This window comes from Notamacropus eugenii, chromosome 5 (genome assembly GCF_028372415.1).
Source record: "Notamacropus eugenii isolate mMacEug1 chromosome 5, mMacEug1.pri_v2, whole genome shotgun sequence".
NCBI lineage: Eukaryota > Metazoa > Chordata > Mammalia > Diprotodontia > Macropodidae > Notamacropus > Notamacropus eugenii.
The window spans coordinates 13,191,156-13,209,141 of record NC_092876.1 but is presented as its reverse complement, the minus strand read 5'-3'; the positions used below and the strand labels follow the sequence as shown (position 1 = coordinate 13,209,141).

The 17,986-nt window shown below is 46.5% G+C and overlaps 1 protein-coding gene across 1 annotated transcript in view; it reads left to right on the top strand.

The window, feature by feature from the left end:
- Window positions 1-13,652: 13,652 nt before the first annotated feature.
- The window catches only part of LOC140507333 (leukocyte immunoglobulin-like receptor subfamily A member 3), a 43,237-nt gene continuing 38,903 nt past the window's right edge, over window positions 13,653-17,986 (top strand). Inside the window, exons 1-6 of the mRNA XM_072615445.1 lie at window positions 13,653-13,808; window positions 14,108-14,143; window positions 14,295-14,576; window positions 15,820-16,113; window positions 16,796-16,837; window positions 17,635-17,731. Of these exons, the coding sequence (XP_072471546.1) occupies window positions 13,700-13,808; window positions 14,108-14,143; window positions 14,295-14,576; window positions 15,820-16,113; window positions 16,796-16,837; window positions 17,635-17,731 (860 nt within the window). The 5' untranslated portion in view covers window positions 13,653-13,699. The remainder of the gene's footprint in view (window positions 13,809-14,107; window positions 14,144-14,294; window positions 14,577-15,819; window positions 16,114-16,795; window positions 16,838-17,634; window positions 17,732-17,986) is intronic.

Sequence of the window (17,986 nt, the reverse complement as noted above, 5' to 3'; positions counted from 1 at the left end):
ACAAATATCTTGGGTCTTAATTTCAATTGACACTTTATCAATTCTCATCTTACTGTATTTACCACATATTCAATTAAGAAAATCCTTTTTTCATAATATGGTTAAGCATATATGGAAATAAAAAATTTGAGTGACATAGACACCCTGAGTTGGGATTGTTCTAAAACATATTAAAGCTTGGCCGTTCTTTTATCAGACAGTCAGAACTTATATTTTGGTTCCATGCAGTACGTATCTGATAGCTTTAAGTGAATAAGCAATATGAATGTAGACTGGCTTAGCCTGTTTGCCTAACCGCACTTTCAGGTTAACGATGTGTAATGGCCTTTGTTTTCCTTGCTTTCTCACTGGGTAGGTGAAGAAGAGCAGGAAGGGACAGGATTTGAAACTAGGAAAAAAAATGAAATTTTAAAATAAAATAAAATTCTTAGCCTGAAAAATTAAAAAAAAAAATTAAAGAATGTCTTAGTCAGACCTGGGCTATATGAAAGTCATGTTAGAAGCTGTGTAGAGAATGGACTGGAGAGGGGATGCCCATGAGGCAGGGAGTCCAACTAGGAGGTGATTGAAATCATCCAGATAAGAAATGATCAGGACCTACACTGAATTTTGACTGCCAAGAATAGAAAGATGGGGAGGGATGAGAGAGATGGAATGGAATGAGAATTCGAAAACAACTACATAAATGATTGGACCTGAAGGGCTGGGGGAATGAGAAGTAGAGAAAGTGCCTGAGGTGGTGACCCTGGCTGACTGGGAGTTTGGTGGTACCTTCCACAGAAATGAGACATTTCCTTTGGAGATGAGACAATGAGCTCTACTGTCCAGGTTGAGTTGGAGATGGCCACAGACATGCAGGTAGAAATGTCCAACGGGAAGGTAGTGATGGGTCTCTGGGGCTCAGGAAAGACATTGAGGCTCAATACATAGACCAGGGAGGCATAGGCATGGAGATGCTAAATGACCACATGGAGCTGAGAGTGTAGAGAGAGAAGAGAAGGAGCCAAAGACAGAGTCTGGGGCAGCAATCACAGTTCGAGAGCCTGATGTGGATGAAGATCCTGAAAAAATGACAGAGGAGGAATGGGGAGGTAGGTGGGAGGAGAACAACAAAGCAACAGGATCACAGAAACCCAGAGAGGAAAAACCATCTAGGAAAGGGGATTGGCCAGTGGCATCCAGTGCAGGAGAGAGAGGTCAAGAAGAATGAGCATCAACAAGAGATTCCATTGAGCAAAGAAGAGATAACTGATGACTTTGGAGAGAACAGTTTCAATGGGGTGATGACGTCAGGAGCCAGAAAGGAGGTGGAAAGGAGTGAAAGGAGGGGAAAGCCATAAACCCAAAAAGCCTTTTCCAGGACTTTGCCCATAAAAGGAGGACATTGAAGGATAGAGTTGGGTCAGAGGACTGTTTGGATTTGTTTTTCTCAATTGGGAATGACTTGGATGTGTTTGTTGGCAAGTGGGAAGGAACCTGGAGATATAGATGGAATAATTCCTGGAAGGAGGCAATGACTAGGGGGATTGTCTAGAGGTGACGGAAGGGAATGTGATCTAAGGCACATGGAGGGGGCTGACCTTGGCAAGGAAAAACTGTCCTTCATGGGACACCCCAGTAAAGGAAGAGAGAGCACACAGGTGCTGACTAGTTTCTAAAGAGGAGGTTGGTGAAGGCTACTGTCAGGGGGGAACTCAGGAGGACTGACTCTTGTGAGAGGAGTGGCTTTGTGACAGCCCGTGTGTGAGAACAATCGCTTACTCTCAGCCATCTGAGTATCTCTGTTCACCTTTCTCTGTTTAGGAGGCAGACCAGAGGAAAACAGAGTGGAGCTCTCCTCTTGGGGGACTGACTTGGGTAGTGAAGAAGCAGAAGGAAGTCTCCACCTGTGGGCCACCTCCACCTCCACCTCTCAGGAGCTGTCCATGGTGGCCTGAGGGGACCCTGGAATTGGCAAATCCTTGCCTACATTTTTCTGACTCCAAGTCTCACCTAGCTGATCCTGTTCATACCCTGGGAAATAACACTTTTGGAAAAGCTTCAAAAATATATTGATTAATGGATTCTGCACACCTTGGGTTACTTTTCTAGCCCAAAGCTCCCACATTTATTCCCTAGAGGGACCTGGTTCCTCCCCAAGGAAAACTCCAAACTTGGACCTCTGGCTGCATCTGCAATGTTCCATCCTAGGCTGGGGTGTGGGGAAGCCCCTGTAGTCAGGAAACCAAGAAGTAGTCATTAAGGGTCTACTGTATGCCTGATACTGGGCTGATAGCTTGGGAATCAAAGAAAAGCAAAGAACTAGTGCCTGCCCGCACTCTGCTCCCAGTCTAATGGGGAAGACCACAGAGAAATGATTATATACATCCAAGATACAGACAGGAGAAATTGGAGGTGATCTCCAGGGAAAGCAGTGGTATTAAAAAAGATTGGGGAAGACTTCCTGCAGAAGGTGGGTTTGAGTGGGGGGTTGAAGGAAGCAGGGAAGACTATTTGTTTGGAAAATGGCCCTTTTTTTATTGTTAATTTCAAGACTTTGTCCCTCTGTTCATGACTGATTCTGCCAGGAATGGTTTTGCGTTTGAACTGTTAGTGCTTCCAGAAACCCCTCATACAATTGGGAATTCCTCATTGGTCTACATTTACGGTTAATTGGTAGAAAACAGACAACCTTGTATTTTTGTTTTCATTCATTTCTTGTTTCCCTGCATTTTCTACAAAATGCCCTTACTCTCTTGGTTAAGTCAAATGGTATTCTCTCAATGATTCACCCTGTGTGTGATCCTATCTACCCTGTCAAGGCAGCAGGTGGCTTACTGGATGGAGCACCAGGCCTGGTTTGAATTCAGATCCAGACTCCGACACTTCTTCACTGTGTGACCCTGGGCAAGTCACTTCACTTCATGAGGCTGCCTCAGTTTCCTCAACTGTAAAATGGAGATGTTCATAGCACCATCCCACCAGGGTGGTTGTGAGGATCATGTGAGATAATATTTCTTAAGTTCAACTCTTAATGAATACTGGTGTCCTTCCTGCCAAATACCAACAGCTAAATCTTTTTAACATTGTGACCATGCATAGTTACTTCCATATTTAATTATTGATAGGGTAAATTAAGAGATATTTGTGTTGAAATATTCAATAAGTGATATACAGAATACAATAGGATTGATAAAAAATGAAACCACACTAATACATGTTCCCCACATCCCCCAAAAAAGGAATCATTTCTTTTTCTTCTACTGGAATTCTTTATCCCAGGGAATCTAATAAACTTCAATGACAAATCCCTCCAGTTATTCTCTGCCAATGCAAAGGGCAGCCTTCTCTCAGCACCAACAAATCCCTAGGATAGAATAGCTACCTCCTGGGCAAGTAAACTTCTAAATGTGAGTCAGAGGGGAAGCCCCCACACAGAGAATATACTGGAGAGACCCCTGACTGGGGATAGTGGGACAAGGCACCTCCCACCTCAGGACAACTGTAGGATGGCTGCTGGGATCCCAGGACCTTCTCCTGTGCTACTCAAATCAACTCTGGTCCAGCAGACTCACTTTTTACTGGGTGTCTGGCCTGAAAATGCCACCAGGTGGCAAGGCTGAGCCAGCCACATTTCGCCAAAGCCCTGCCTATACTCCTTTGAAGTTCTTCCCAGTTCATATCTCTGTTTCCTGCAGTGATCTGCTGTGATTAATTCAATTGAGCCGGGGTGACAACCCCCTGATGGGGGCCCCCTGGTCAATACCACCACTCCCCTCCTACATGGTTGGTTGTTGTCCTTTCTAGAAGAGGAACAAAATGACATTACGATAATAGAGAGAAGTTACAACTGGTTTGACTGTGGCTGATCAGACTATTACAAGCTTGGGATGTCCTACCACAGTCTGGGCACAAATAGTCCATGTGAACATTTGAGGTGGATTCTCTAAATTTGTGCACACTGTGTTTCTCTTGACTTGTTTCAATTCTGCTTTGCTCACAGAGCACAGCAAGTTCTCTGATGGTGAGCACTCCTTGTTGGCCTGTGCCAGTGTCTCCCATGTCATACAACTGATCCCAGTGTTCTTAAGACAGACCCTGATAGTGTCTCCCCCTCCCCTTGCATAGCTATTGTCAACCTGAAAGTTAAAAATTTAAAAGAGGCTAAATTCATATTGTTTATTCTCTTAAAGCTAGAAGTTCCATCATCATGGAGCCAAAAGGAAACTTCTGACTGTCTGACATAAGAATAAACAGGCTAAAATCTGTTTTAGGACAATTCAAGAACATTTGTGCCTGTCACATTTATGGTCTCTATATGTTTTTATCTATATCATGCAAAAGGAATTCTCTTAATTGAATAAGTTGTAAATACAATAAGAGAGTTGACAAATTTCGATTGAATTCTGACCCAGGATATCTGTGTTTTCTTTATCATTAACATGCCATCACATAGTAGATGTCCACAAAATATTAAGATACAGAAAAAATCTCATTGTTCAAGATAGTGTCTCAGGTTAAGGGTCTCATAAAGTCTACTAAGTCAGTCTTATGTTGCTTTGTTGACATAAGAAGAGGTATTCTCTGAGTTTACTTTAGAGAACAAAGAGGTTATTAGGTCCAGGCTTTTCTTCTGATTGATTAATCCAAGATCTGGCCCTTATTAAAGTCCAAAAATGTTATTAAATGTTACCACTTCTTCCTTTTTGTCAAAGGCAAGCTGAAGGTTTCACCTGTACACCAAGGAAGGTATAGAAAAACCTCTCTCTTCTTTGGGGGTTGAAGTGGGGATTCCTAAAATCCTTATCTAGGAGGATTCAGGTTTTCCCCAACTGTTTAGGGGCCACTAATGTTAAGGTTGATTTCTTTGTTGGATAGAATTTGCCTCATGGGGTGTTTCTATGTTTTCTTCATGTTAATTATTAGGTCAAAAGTTAGCACAAGCAGCAGAAAATAGATCCATTTTTTGTTGCATCTCAGCTTCAGAAGCTGCATTCAGTGCACAATTATCTGCAAACAGAAAATCATGTACCAGCACTCTCTCCACTTTGGTCTTGGATTGTAGCCTTTTCAAATTGAAAACACCATTCTAAAAAGCATGAGAGCAAGCACACAGCCCTGTTTCACTGCATTGGTGACTGGGAAGATACGAGACCTTTGTCCACTATCTAGGTCCCAGGCAAACATGCCATCATGAAATTGATGTACAATAGTTATGAACTCAGGCAATCAAATTTTGACATAATTTTCCATAAGCTCTCATGACTCACAGTATCAAAGGCCTTGCTCAGATCTACAAAAATTGTGTACAGACCTGAGTTCTGCTCCTGGCATTCCTCCTGGAGTTGTCTAGAAGCAAACACCATATCAATTGTTCCTCAGTCCTTTGTGAAACCACAGTGACTTTCAGGTATATGACCATCTTCCAGGTCTATTAAGGAGGACTCTAACAAGAATTGTGCTAGCAATGACTGAGAGAACCCCACGTAATTGTCACAGGACAATCTATTCCCTTCACCCTTCTAGAGATGGACAATGAAAACATCCTTGAACTCCTGGGGGATAACTTCCTCTTGCCATATACCTGGAAAATTTCAGTCAGCTTTTGGATGAGCAATGGTCCCCCTACCTTGTAGATCTCAGCTGGAATAGAATCAGCACCAGGTGTTTTACCACATGGAAGGAGCCTAAGGAACCTCCAAACCACTTCTTCAGTTGGAAGTTCAGCTAAGGAGGGATGGACTTCAAGCTGAGGTAAATTGATTGATGATGGTCTATTGAGAACACTATGCAAGTGTTCAGCCCATCTCTCTAAGATCATGTCTTTATCACTAATCAATGTGGATGCATCACCACTGCACACACCTGTGGTGTGATGCACCACAGGTTTTTGGTCCATAGATAGCTTTCAGGGAATCATAAAAGTGCTTTGGCTTGTTACTATCAGCATAAAACTGAATTTCATCTGCCTTCTTACTGAGCCAGAAACACTGCATCTCTCTAAGCTTTACTTGTACTTTGCTTTTGATGGAATTAGATTCTGCCTTCTTAGAGGTAGATGAACTATCCTGTTGGTATATCCTGTGGACTTCTTGTTTTTCATTTAGCAGCTTCTGAATTTCCCCATCATTTTCATCATACCAGTCATGCTGTTTCTGAGTGTTCTGACTCAGATGAGCAAATGCAGTGCTGTACACCAACTCTCTGAAAGCTGCCCACTCTTTTTCTCCTACACTGTTGCCAACTGTGTGTTGGCTCCACTTTCCCTCCAAGTTGGAATCAAACTGTTCATGCTCAGAGAAGAGCTCTGACTTGTTGACATTAATTCTTTTGGTAGTCATTTTGTTTGGGGGGTGGCACTTTTGATGAATGCCAATATTTAGCTTGGAAAGGATAAGTCTGTGATCAGTCCAGCACTCTGCACCACACAGTGCCTTTGTCACTATCACATATTGTCTGTCTCTTCTCCTTACAACCACATAGTCTACTAGATGCCAATGTTTGTTGCGAGGGTGCATCAATGAAGTTTTATTGCGTTTAGGTAAGTGGAAAACAGTATTGGTGATAAGAAGGTCATGCGATGCACAAGTCTTCAGCAGCAAATGACCATTGCTGTTGCTTTTTCCAACGTAATTCCACCCTGGGACTCCCTACTAAGTCTGGTAGTCTGAAACTACTCCAGCATTAAAGTCACCCAGAACTATAAGCCTGTCCTCTTTTGGCACATTGATGATAAGGGTCTCTAGGTTTTCATAAAATTTTCCTTTGACCTCATCAGGGCTCATCATGGTGGGAGCATAAGCATTGATGAGGTAGCATGGCATTTTCCTGCAAGTGGCAATTGCATTGTCATGAACCTGTCATTCACTCTTTTTGGCAGGCATACCAGCTTGCTGTCTAGGTTAGTTTTGATTGCAAAACCCACATCAGCTACATGATGCTCCACTTCACTGTGGCCTCTCCAGAAAAACGTGTATCCAGCTGTGACTTCAGTAAGCTGCCTTTCATTTGCCAACCTTGTTTCACTCAGGACTGCTATTCAGATGCTATACCTATTGAGTTCTCTTGCAACAAGAGGACTTCATCTTTCAGGTCTACTGGATTTTGTGTTTTCTATAAGATTTTCTGTTTGCAGATGATTATGCACACAATGCATCCTCCGAAGCTGAGATGCAGCAAAGTATGGATCAATTCTCTGCTGCCTGTGCTAATTTGAGCCAAATAATTAATGCCAAGAAAACACAGGTGCTCCATCAGCCACCACCATACCCTTCACTCATGGCACCATCAGTTACAACAACTGGAGAAGTTTTGAATGCTGTGGATAAGTTCACTTACCTTGGCAATGTACTTTTCAGGGATGTACACATTGACAATGAGGTTGATGTACACATTGTCAGAGCTAGCTAAGTATTTGGGAAGCTCTGAAGAAAAGTTTGAGAGAGAAAAGCTATTAGACTGATAGTCAGACTGAAGGTCTACAGAGCTGTTGTGCTGAGCTCATTGTTATATGCTTGTGAAACATGGACAGTCTACCAGCCCCATGCCAGAAAACTGAACTGCTTCCATTTGAACTGTCTTAGGAAGATTCTGAGGATCACCTGGCAGGATAAGATACCAGACACTGAAGTCCTTGCTCGAGCTGAACTGCCAAGCATTGAAACTATGCTTCAGAGAACACAAGTCTGATGGGCTGGCCAAGTGTTTCAAATATAAAATGTATGCTTTCCAAAAAAACTATTTTATGTAGAACTAGCATGGGGCAGGCAATCATATGCTGATCAAGGACTCTCAAGACCTTTGGATTTAACTGTGAAACATGGGAGACACTGGCACATGACTGCTCCGCACGGCATGCCCACATCAGAAAAGGTGTTGTGCTCTTTGACCAAAGCAGAATTGAGACAGCACAAAGTAAATGTAGAATGTATAAATTTGGGGTATCCACCCCAAATACTCATATGTACTCTCAGTGCCCAACCTGTGGTAGAGCATTCCAAGCTTCTTATTGGTCTGATCAGCTGCACTGAAACTTCATTTTATCATGGTGATATCATTTTGGTCCCCTTCGAAAAGGAAGGATAACAGCCAAACTATGGGATTTGAGTTATGTGACCTAGCTCCTTATCCTGGTCAGCCCCCACACAAGCTTCCTAGTAATTGAATGTAAAGTTGGGAAGCCTCCCTGTTCCACTCACACTTATGTAGAGATAGAATTTTTTGTCTGGATTACCCAAGCCTGGAAGTGGTCTGGTATTTTTTTCACAAACTCCTTCCTATATCAGGACTAGGAACAGATGGTGCAGGTTTAGCCACCTGAAGGGAATTCCCTGAATTGAAATTAACCCCATAGCTTGAGAAAGCAGAGTTTTAATAAGACATGGGTTTAACAACGTGCAGTCTGGAACATGGTTGAAATGCAAAACTGGGAGGTCTGAGTAATGGGTTTGGAAGATTTAGAAAGAGAAATAAAGGCTTAATGGAAAATATGGAAGACAGGTAAGGTTTGGGAACAAATGGGGAACATCTAAGTCCCTTCTGTACCTAGATAGCTGGTCAGGGTAGCCTTGTGCCTGCTTCAGGTGGTTCAAGCAAGTCCAGAGGGCATGAGGAATTTTGACATTAGGAAGAAAGTTAGAGAATGAAAATTATGGAGCTTGATTTGAAAGTCAGTAGACAAAGATAGATATAGATATAGATATAGATAGATAGATACACACACACACACACACACACACACACACACACACACACACACACACATATATACATATAATTCAAAGCAGGACAAGACACATTGGGAACATCCTGGGAAAGGTTCAATGAATGAAGAAAGTCCACAGACAGCAGCTCCCCTCTGGATCATAGAGCTGGGGGTCCTGATTTTTAACTCTTTAATTCTCCTATGACTCTCCTGACCCCTTGCACCACCCCTCACCTCCACACCTGCCCTGTTTCTCCTTGTCTTGTTGCTTTTGATGATCAGACCTTACCTTTTGAACCTTCTAACCAAGTTTGTGACTTCCAGGCTAACCTCAGTCAAATTGCAGATGGCCCAGGACTCTAGATGGCACCCAGAATCAGTCGATCCCGACAGTTATGTCACAATCAGTATGTCCCAACAGTTATACTACAATCGGTAACTCTCGACGATTATCCAATCTTTCCACAATTGATCAGCACCAATGGGGGTATTGTCTACATCTGGGTCACATGGCTAAGGAGTCCTGGATCAGCCCCCAGAGTCCCAATGGGAAGGTCCTCAGCTGCTCACCCATGCCATGCAGGAGACTCCCAAAGATGACTCAGGACTACCCACCTTTAATAATCCCTTATAAGCAAGAAGGCATTCTGCCACTTAAATGCGCTATCAGTGGGAAAGGAGCTCTTCTCAACACATCTTTGATAGCATTCCTCTTTAGAAATTTTTGATTCCAGAAGGGGTAGTGAAGCCTTCCCGGGAGCAAACATCATTAACAGTCCTTCAAGGTCTAGCTAGGGGCTTTGGCAAGTTTGCAAAATAATGGAAATCAACATGGACCCCATAGAGAGGTTTTACCTAGTGCCCCTACCTGCCAACCCCCATAACCCCAAGGAAGACTGTTCTGAGGGGGTAGAAACAATCCAGATAAGGTTGTCACCCAATCCCCTCCTTTCCACACACAGTAATAAATTAACAATTTTAGATTTTACCATTAAAATAGTAACCCCAAATAACTTAGTTAAAAATCTTACAACATTCATAAGGGATAGCCAAATTGTTTTGCCTGTAATCTCTTTAATTACAGACAAAGGTGAGAATACCTGGTTTTCTAAATAGCAGTTATAAAACATTCTAAGACAGAGTTAGCAGGACTGAGAAAGTAACACAGCTGGTTTTACACAATTTCTCCACCACCTTTTAGTTTCTTTCACTTCATGCTTTTGTGTGTGTTCATCCTTCGTTGCCAAAGAAGACCATGCCATCAGAGAAATGGTGATATGACTTGCACTTGACTTTATTTTGAGTGAGGGAGGGCTGTGCAGGTCACCAGCCTCACTTCTCCTCCAGAGCCATCTGAATCCAGTGACCAGCTATTCATCAGGATGACTGGAGATGACCCAGGATGAGGCAATTGGGGTTAAGTGACTTGGCCAAGGTGACACAGCTAGTGAGTGTCAAGTGTCTGAATGAGAAAGCTAAAGGAGGAGGCAATGAAAACTGTGATTATTATTGAAGATCCAGATGTGTATCACAGCGCTGCCTTAACGGTTTCTCATAGACATATAATAGTGAAGTCTGCTCCTCCTGCTTAGAAACATGTAATTCTGACTCTACTAATTGGGGAAATAGGGCACCCTCTTTCAGAGATGCTGGATGAGATTTCACAGATGACTCAGGGCAAGGGGAAAAGATAAATTTCCTCAAGAGAGAAGAGAAAATAGCCAATGGAATCAAATGAAACGTTGTTTGATATGACTGGTTCAAAAGTTTACCAATTTAAAAATATTATGTATTTAAAACTTGAAACAATCACACTACCAATCAGGCTACTCCAATTCTGTTGAATGCATTTCCAAATTACCTTATATAGAAAATCAGGCATCTCATCACCATTGGCATTGTACACTGGTCCTATGCAATTAAGGAACTAATAACAATAGTTAACATTTATAGTGACTGCTTTCCATGAGGCATTGTTTTAGGCACCTTGCAATCATGTGAGGTAAACTGAAGTAACTTGCTTAAGGTCACTCAGCTGACAAATTAAAGATCTATGCATTTTCCCAATTTGCTTTAGTGCCAAATAGTATAATAAAGTCTGGCCTATATTAAACATCAAATTAGGCATGACACATTTCACTTAAAATACAGCCAGAACGAATTCAGTTGCCTTTTGGTTGTGTTCTAGCACACGAAAACTTTTCTCTCTTATGTAAGACATAAAAAGATTAAGTGCTAGGCAACCTGCCTCTCTTTGATCTGAGAAGGGAAGTTTCCCGCTTTCTCTATTGTCTCCCTCTCCACATTTAAATCTTGGCCAGAGTTAGAATGGAGCAAGAGACAGAGAGAGAGAGAGACAGAGAGAGAGAGAGACAGAGAGACAGCAGATAGACAGGCAAAACGAGAGAAGGAGAATATTTTTTACCAAAAATTTCCAAATCCTTTACTCTCAAGCCCTCTTTGACTTGCCTGTACTAATCATGTAAGGTAAGCAGTAGTTTTCTCTCTCTCTTTTCCTGTCCCATCTACCTGCTTTAGCAGCCTTCATGGCCGTTCCAACAAATTGTGTCCACCCATACTACAAGGGTTCACATGCTTGGGTAAGCACCTCCACTACTCACTGATAGATGTGAAGCCTGACAGTTTCCCTCACACTTGTTTTGCCTACCCAACAAGATGGATTTCCAGGGGTGTGGCCAGTGCACATGCTACAGCTACTTGCACCCACAGGTGACTGGAGTGACCTCCTAGGATGAAGAGGTTTATGGGACCTTGTAGAGAAAGTACAAGTGAGTTAGGAGTGCAAAGCAGAGAAAGATAAAGAAAGGGTGAGCATTTGTGCCATGCTTTTTCTGAGCCAGAATAAAGGGGTAGTTCTACAAACCTCCATCCCACAATTCTTGGACCAACTAATTCAGCCAACATCAAGGAAACCTATTAGCCAGGAAGTATTAAGATGGATGTCCACATCTTCAGTAGCAAACATGAAAGCTAAATGAAGGCTTACTTGCAGATTGCTGTCAGTTTGTTCAAAGGATCCTACACCTAGATGGTGTGCTTACCCATTTTACAGATGGGGCAATAAAATTAGATCTAGCTAATGCCCTGAATGGCAAGGGAGAAAAAAGGCTTCTGGGATATGTGCTGGCATTGAGGGCATGAAGAAGAAGGAGACCTAGGAACCTGCACTAGACCTGACAAGAAAGTGGAAAGAGCCCCAGGTCCTGTGTGGAGCATCAAGGAGGTCAGAGGGGAAAGAGGCATAAGCCTTGAGTGAGCTCCCAGTGGAGCCAGGTGCCAAATTCATCTAAAAGGTGTCCCATTCTGAGTTGCACATCTGCTGAAATGGATCATTCCAAGCCTCAGCATGTAAATAATCAGCCCTTTTAATAAAAATATATAAAAACATTCCCAGGTGAAAACAGTTCCCAGGGGGCTAAAGCAGCCCCCTACCCACACTCCCAAAATGAGAGGAAGTTCCAGGCCAGGAAATTAAAAGGAGTCAGTAATGAAGTACCTTGAAGTTGCTGAAGTATTCCACTGCTGTCCTAAAAAGCACATTTATAAACTTCTTGGCCCAAGGGTCCACACCTGTTCTCAGGACAATCCACCTGGGGGCCAAGTTAACTCAAAATATTCCTTGTCTCCTACATGACTTCCTCACTCCCAACAATCTCAAATGAGATGTTGAGCATGTATGAGGTTAGCTCAACCCCCTCTGGCCTTGTAAGACAGGACAGATCTCTAATAGCTGGCATGATATCACCAAGGGAAAGAGGAAGATGTGGGCTGATTTGTGGAGGCAGAAAAGGGCTGAAAGAAAAAGAGTGAGCAGACAGGTGAGCTGCAGGGTACTCACTGGGGTGGGGAAAGGGGGGTGGGCCTGAGGGGTCACTCTTGGATCCTGGCTCTGCCCAGCACTCACTCCATGAAAACTCACAGCCTGTCTGGAGGCCTGTGTTTCTTCACCTATAAAATGGAGAGGTGGGATTCAGTGTCCAAGGCCCTCCTGGCTCTAAGCTGTGTCTAAAAGCCCCTTGTAGGGCCATCTGGAAAGAGAGAAACAAAGGACTGGTAACATAATGGGGTACTTCTGAGGACCCCTGCCCCTTCTGGAAGTGCCCATGGGGAAAGAGCCTTCGAGCCATGGGGCAAAGAAAGGGAAGCTGGATGTGGGTACATCTTCACACAACCATTTCCTCTTCATCTGCTGGCATGACCTTCAGGGACAGCTGATAGAGGGGGAAAGAACTGGCCATGCCAGCCACAGAAACTCATTGGTCATGGCCAAGCTCAGGCTTAGGCTTTCCTGGTGCCCACCCAGATCCTCCACAGCATTCCTGGATTCTTGTCTGGTTCATCAAAATGTGTGTGGCCACAGAGTGGATTATCTGTGTAATGATGTTGAGTGCAGAGACCTCAAAGGTGGGCAGGGGCTGAGGACCAAAGGCTGATCCCTTCTTGCCCAGCCCTTTCCAAGGCAAGGTTTGGCAGGTCTGGGCTGCTCATAGACAGGCTGAAAAGAGAAGTTCCTCAGTGGACCATGGAGGGTGCGCAAATTTGGGATATTCACCCCAAATATTCATGTGAACTATCTGTGCCCAACCTGGGGTAGAGCATTCTGAGCTGGTTTTGGTCTGATCAGCCACAGAATGAGTCTGACAGATAAATTGTACTTTATCATGGTGACGTCATTTTGGTCCTCCTGGAAGGCAAAGCATTACAACCATTCAGGTCCTCCAGGGCTTTAAGTCCATGAGTGGGGAAGCTGTGAGGCTGACACCTGAGCCATACCTGGGGATCTTTCCAGAGCTGTGGGGCCTGGATTACAACCAGAAAACAAGAATTGTTCCAGTATTCTGACCTGACAGTAGAGGACTCTCCAATACCCCAACACACACACACACACACACATGCACGCACACAGAGCGTGGAGCCACCAATGAAGTAACAACCACAGAGAGGAAAGAGAAGTGAACCTTCGCAGGGTTTTGCAAACCCAGAGCTGAGCCCACCATGGTCCCACCCTGTGCCTCAGACAGTGTCCTGGTCAGCCTGCAGTCCCCTCTCCCATCAGCTGCTGGAACCATCATGACTCACATCCTCTCTGTCCTGCTGTGTCTTGGTGAGTCTAAAAAGCCTCAGGTTTGAGGGGACTTAACCCATCATCAACTCGAACCCTCCCCACCTCCATTTTGTTGTGGAAGAAACTCTCCCTCAAGGAAGGGGAGGGACAAGTCTGAGGTCACCCAGCAAGTTTGGGGAGGGTAGAAGCTGGAGCTCCTAGAGGGGTCTCCTGGGGTTCAACCCCTTTCATTTCCACCAGCACCAATCCCAGGATCTGATCCCTCTGTCTCCTTCTTCTGGGTGTGTTGGGTGGGATGGATGTGGGGAGCTGGGAGTAACCAGGATTCTCTCTGCCAGGGCTGTGTCTGGGCCAGAGGATGAGGGCACAGACAGGTGAGTCCATTCCCCATACTTCCCCTGCTCAGAGGAGATGACTGCCCCCAGGAGAGGGAGAGGGGAGGTCTGGACAGGACTGAATGAGGGGAACCAGGGAGGGGACACAGAAGGGGAATCCCCTGGAACTCACAGCTCTCATTCCTTTCAGAAAGTCTCCCCAGACCCTTCCTCAGGGCAGAGAACAGCTCTTTGGTGCCCAAAGGGAGAAGTGTTACCCTGAGGTGCCAGGGATATATAAAGACCTATCACTACCGTCTGGAGAAAAGGGAAACTTCTAAGACAGAGATCATGAATGTGAAAGCATCTAGAAGAGAGGGCGAATTTCACATTCCATCCGCGACAGATAAAGATGCAGGGACATACGTCTGCCTCTACAAACACTCATCAGTCTGGTCAGAGCGCAGTGACCCCCTGGAGCTGGTGGTGACAGGTGAGGACACTCCCTGGGCCCCAGGCCCCTCAGGCAGGGCTGGCTCTGGGGCCCAGCAGCCCCTAAGCTCCTCCCCAGCCCAGCCTGGCCCCAAGCATCCCTCTGCCTCTGCCCTTCCTGTCCTCTCCCTGTCTCTCCCTCTGGGGCCAGAGGTGGGGGAGGGGAATCAGCATTTATACAGCACCTGCTATGTGCTAAGCACTTTTAGTTGTTATCTCATTTCATCCTCACGACTCTATGAGTCAGGTGTTGTTATGATCCCCATCTTACATTTACAAACTGAGGCAAGCAGACAGGAAGTGACCTACTCAGGGTCACTTAACTAAGTAGTGTCTGAGGTTAGAATTGAACTCAGGTCTTCCTGACCCCTGGCCCAGGGCTCTCTCTACTGCACCCCCAGCAGCCTCAGGCAGATACCATCTTGGGGCCAAAGAGGAGGCAGGAGGCTCAGCTTGGGTCTCAGGACACCAGACAGAGGTGGTGATTTGCTAGGAGGGGGCACAGGGCTGGTGGGGCATCTCCCCCTCCCGACTCTGACCCCCCCAAAGCCAGGAGAGGGAATGCCTTGTAACCCTGCCGCTGCTCTGTCTTCTCTCCCACTAAAGCCTAGGCACAGGGAGGGGAGGTATCCCCAGAGGGCTCCATACATCAAGAATGAGGAGGTGAGGATGGAATTGAACCAGGAATCACAACCAAACCTCCTCCTCTCTGTTCTACACCTGCCCCAGGGACTCACCCAGGGTCCAGGATGAGAGACAGGCTCTGCTTTGGGGAGCTAATAACTGGCCAGAAGTGCAGAAATGAGTCTTAACTATGCCCTCATCCCCCATACAGAGAGATCCTATGACAAAGGCCCAGGGATTGGGATCCCAGCCCCGGACCAGGGAGGAAGACCTCCTGTCTAAGCTTCCCTTTCCCCACATTGGCCCCATCTTGGTCCTTCTGTCTCTGTGTGTCTCTGTGTGTCTCTGTGTGTGTGTGTGTCTCTCTCTCTTCTTCCCTCTCTGTCTCCCTATTTGTTCACCCACTTTCCATTCTCCCACACCAGAGCTGTCAAAGGTCTTTCCTCTCCCCCTCAAAGTGGTGATATTTCCATTTTTGTAGAGATGAGCTAAACCTCCACCCCCAGGGAGGGGTCTGGCAGGTCCAGGCCAGTTCTCCCACAACCCAAATCTGCCCTCTCCCCTGAAAGAGGCGGGGATCACAGGCCTAACACCAGGCTCTCCTCTTCCTCCTCCACCAGGACTATATGACCCACCCACCCTCTCAGCCTTGCCCAGCCCCAAGGTGGCCTCAGGACATAATGTGACCCTCCAGTGTCAGTCAGAGTCATGGTATACCATGTATGCCCTGTACAAGGATGGACAACAGATCACCCAAGACAAGGCATCACCCCATGGAAGTGGGTCTCAGGCCAATTTCCTCATCCCAGCTGTGAACTCTACCCATGAAGGAACTTACCAATGCTACACCTTTCAAAGTTCCAGACCCCAGAAATGGTCATGTCCCAGCGAACCCCTGGTTCTCAGGGTCACAGGTGAGGGAGCCCCATCCCCCTTAATTCCCTTTAAGCTCCGTCACTGGCCCTGGGGCATCTCCCTACCAGCTCAGTTCCCTGGCCCAGAAGACCCCAGGATCTAGGAGAGCTGGGGGAGTAGGAGGCTCAGAGGGAAGGGATGGAGAGTCTGGGCAATGGGGCCTGGTCACAGAAGGCAGACAGTGAGGACTCTCCTCCCTGGCCCTTGTAGACACCCTCATTATCTGCCACCTGTCCAGGTATGTTGGTCCCACACACAGACAATATGTCTATTAAGTCTCATGTAAGGGAGGTGAGAAAGTCAGATGAGGAGCCAAGAGGAGCCCAGAGCAGGCCTGAGGTGTAGACAGTGGGGAGGGGGAATGTTAAATACCCCCAAGCTCCTCGTCTGTCTCCTCTAACTATGTCCCTTCCATGCCTCCAAAGCCCAGACAGAAGCTAGAGGAGGGGTCAGAAAAACATGGAATCTCCCAGTCTCACAAGTGGACAGGCCAGAAGAGGTCACTGAGGACACACACCCATTTAACAGATGGAAAAGTGAGGCCCAGAGAAGGGAGGGACTTGCCCAACGTCCCACAACCCAGCCAGTCTGGGCAGAGCTGGGGCTCACCCTGGAGTCCTCTCCAGGCCTCTCTGGCCTCCCCTGCCCAGTCCACATCCTTGTGCCTTTCCCCACCTCCAGGGACCTTGTCTCCAAGCCCTGATTCTGAGAAGATGTTATTTGGTGAGTAACTGGAGGATTCCCAGCAGAGTGGAGGGAGGCAAACTGGAATGTCCAGTCAGGGTTTGCCCACCCAGTCCATTGAACTCTCATTTCCCACTGCACCTCCTGCAGCACCTGGTTATTTCCCTTTTCCCACCTCCAGGCCTTTGCCCAGGCTGTCCCCCTGCCTGGCATGCTGTCCCTCCTCCCTTCCTCCTCTTACAATATAAAGATATCTCCCAGGCTGAGCTTAGGAGCCTCCTCCTGAAGAAGCCTTTCCTGTGCTCCCCTCCTCCAGTTGTTAGGGATCCCGCCCCTCAGATGAGGCCCCATTGATTAATAGCATCCAGCTTATACAAAGCCTTGAAATGCTTCACAATTGTGGTCTCAGAGGATCCTCACAACAGCCTGGCAGGTGGGGGCTATTACTAGCCCCATTGTCCAAATGAGAAAACTGAGGCTGAGGGAGGGGAGGGGCCCAGTCCAGGCTCACACAGAGGGAGTGTGTGAGGTGGGATCTGAATTCAGCTACTCCTCACCAAAAGCTTCATGCGTCAGCCCTTCCACCAAACTGCAGGAGAGGGAAAAGGAAGGGAGGAAGAGCCAAGTCCAGGTGCCAGGGAAGGGGCCTGGGGCTGCCTCAGCCCCTCCCTCAGGCTTCTCTCCCAGGTCCTGACCTCACTACCACACCCAGGCTCCCAGGCAGTGAGTGGCCAGAGGCAGGGACTGGGCTGGGGCACAGGAGCCTGGGAACAGGGACAGAGGAATGATGTAGGGGGTCTTGTCCCTCTACCACTAACCGTCTTTCACCCTCCCAGATCCTGCTCCCCAGGATTACACCGTGGGCACCCTCCTGCGCCTCAGCCTGGCAGGGCTGCTTCTCCTCCTCCTGGGGGTCCTGCTGGCTGAAGCCTGGCACAGCCATAGGGGACCCTGAGCAGGAGCAGGAACCCCTGACACATGGAAAGCCAGGGCTGGAGTTCATGGAATATGTGCCTCCCCAACACTCCCTGAAGCTTGGACTTCTGCCCAGCTGCAGACAAAGGATAGGGCCTTGTGCTCCCTGCAACCTAAGCCTGACCCAAAGTGATGGTGCCAGTCTTCCCCCACACCCAAGATCATGATGCCCAGCTTTTCCACCCACTCCCAGACTGATGGTGCCAGCTTTCC